The following is a 1,075-nucleotide window of genomic DNA, read 5'->3' as shown; positions in this document are numbered from 1 at the left end:
ACACCCACACGCGCGCGCACACACACAGACACATGCACACACACACACAGGTGCACAGACACATGGGCACTTCACTCAGACACACACACACACACACACAGGCACAGACACACACACACAAACACACTCACCGAGACAAACACGCACGCAAACACACGCACACAGACACACTCACAGAGACGAACAACAGACACACTCACAGAGACGAACACGCACACAAACACAGACACATGCACTACACACACTCACACATGCACTTACACACAGACACACACACACACACACACACACACACACAGGCACAGATACATTTGCACTTCACACAGACACACACACTTCACACACTCACACAGGGACACACACACACAAACGCAAATAAGTGTGTGTCTTTATTCTAATTGTTCTGTCTTCTCTCCAGGAATGAAGAGGAGTACGACTTTGGCTACGACGACGAGCCCTCCCCGTCCCCCCAGGGCTACGGGGGGACCCCCAACCCCCAGACGCCAGGTTACCCAGAAGTCCCCTCTCCGCAGGTCAACCCCCAGTACAACCCCCAGACGCCTGGCACGCCTGCCATGTGAGTGTGAGCAGCGAGCTCTCGGCTCTCAGTGATGTTCCTCCCAGCAGAAACACAAGCTTTTCCTTTTTTTGGCTTAAAATTCTTCCCTTGCTTCTGGAAGCTCTGAATGGGCCGCTGTCATTCTTTTAAAAGACAAGATCAAGAGTCTGGGGTATAAATATCTTCACATGTATTTGGAATATTGTTAAATCCCACATAGTTTGCACATGATGTTCCCCTTTTCCCACAGAAAAGACTTAGAGGTCGATAAACATGGAGGCTCGAGTCATCACAAGAAGAAAAACACTGACAATATCAGCAGTAAAAACGTCTAACGTGTGTGTGTGTGTATGTGTTTGTGTGTTTGTGTTTGTTTGTGTGTGTGTGTGTGTGTGTGTGTGTCCTTCCGTGTGTGTGTGTGTGTGTGTGTTTGTGTGTGTGTTTGTGTGTGTGTGTGTGTCTGTGTGTGTGTGTCTGTGGTTCTGTCTCACGTCTCTCTCTGTGTGTGTGTGTGTG

The 1,075-nt window shown here is 49.2% G+C and overlaps 1 protein-coding gene across 1 annotated transcript in view; it reads left to right on the top strand.

The window, feature by feature from the left end:
- supt5h (SPT5 homolog, DSIF elongation factor subunit) overlaps positions 1 to 581 on the top strand; it is a 23,802-nt gene extending 23,221 nt beyond the window's left edge. The window contains exon 14 of the mRNA XM_034863549.1: positions 412 to 581. Within this exon, the coding sequence (XP_034719440.1) occupies positions 412 to 581 (170 nt within the window). The remainder of the gene's footprint in view (positions 1 to 411) is intronic.
- The last annotated feature ends 494 nt before the right edge of the window (positions 582 to 1,075 follow it).

Source organism: Etheostoma cragini, chromosome 3, assembly GCF_013103735.1.
Source record: "Etheostoma cragini isolate CJK2018 chromosome 3, CSU_Ecrag_1.0, whole genome shotgun sequence".
Taxonomy (NCBI): Eukaryota; Metazoa; Chordata; class Actinopteri; order Perciformes; family Percidae; genus Etheostoma; species Etheostoma cragini.
The sequence above is the reverse complement of the archived record's forward strand: the minus strand, read 5'-3'. Positions and strand labels throughout refer to the sequence as shown.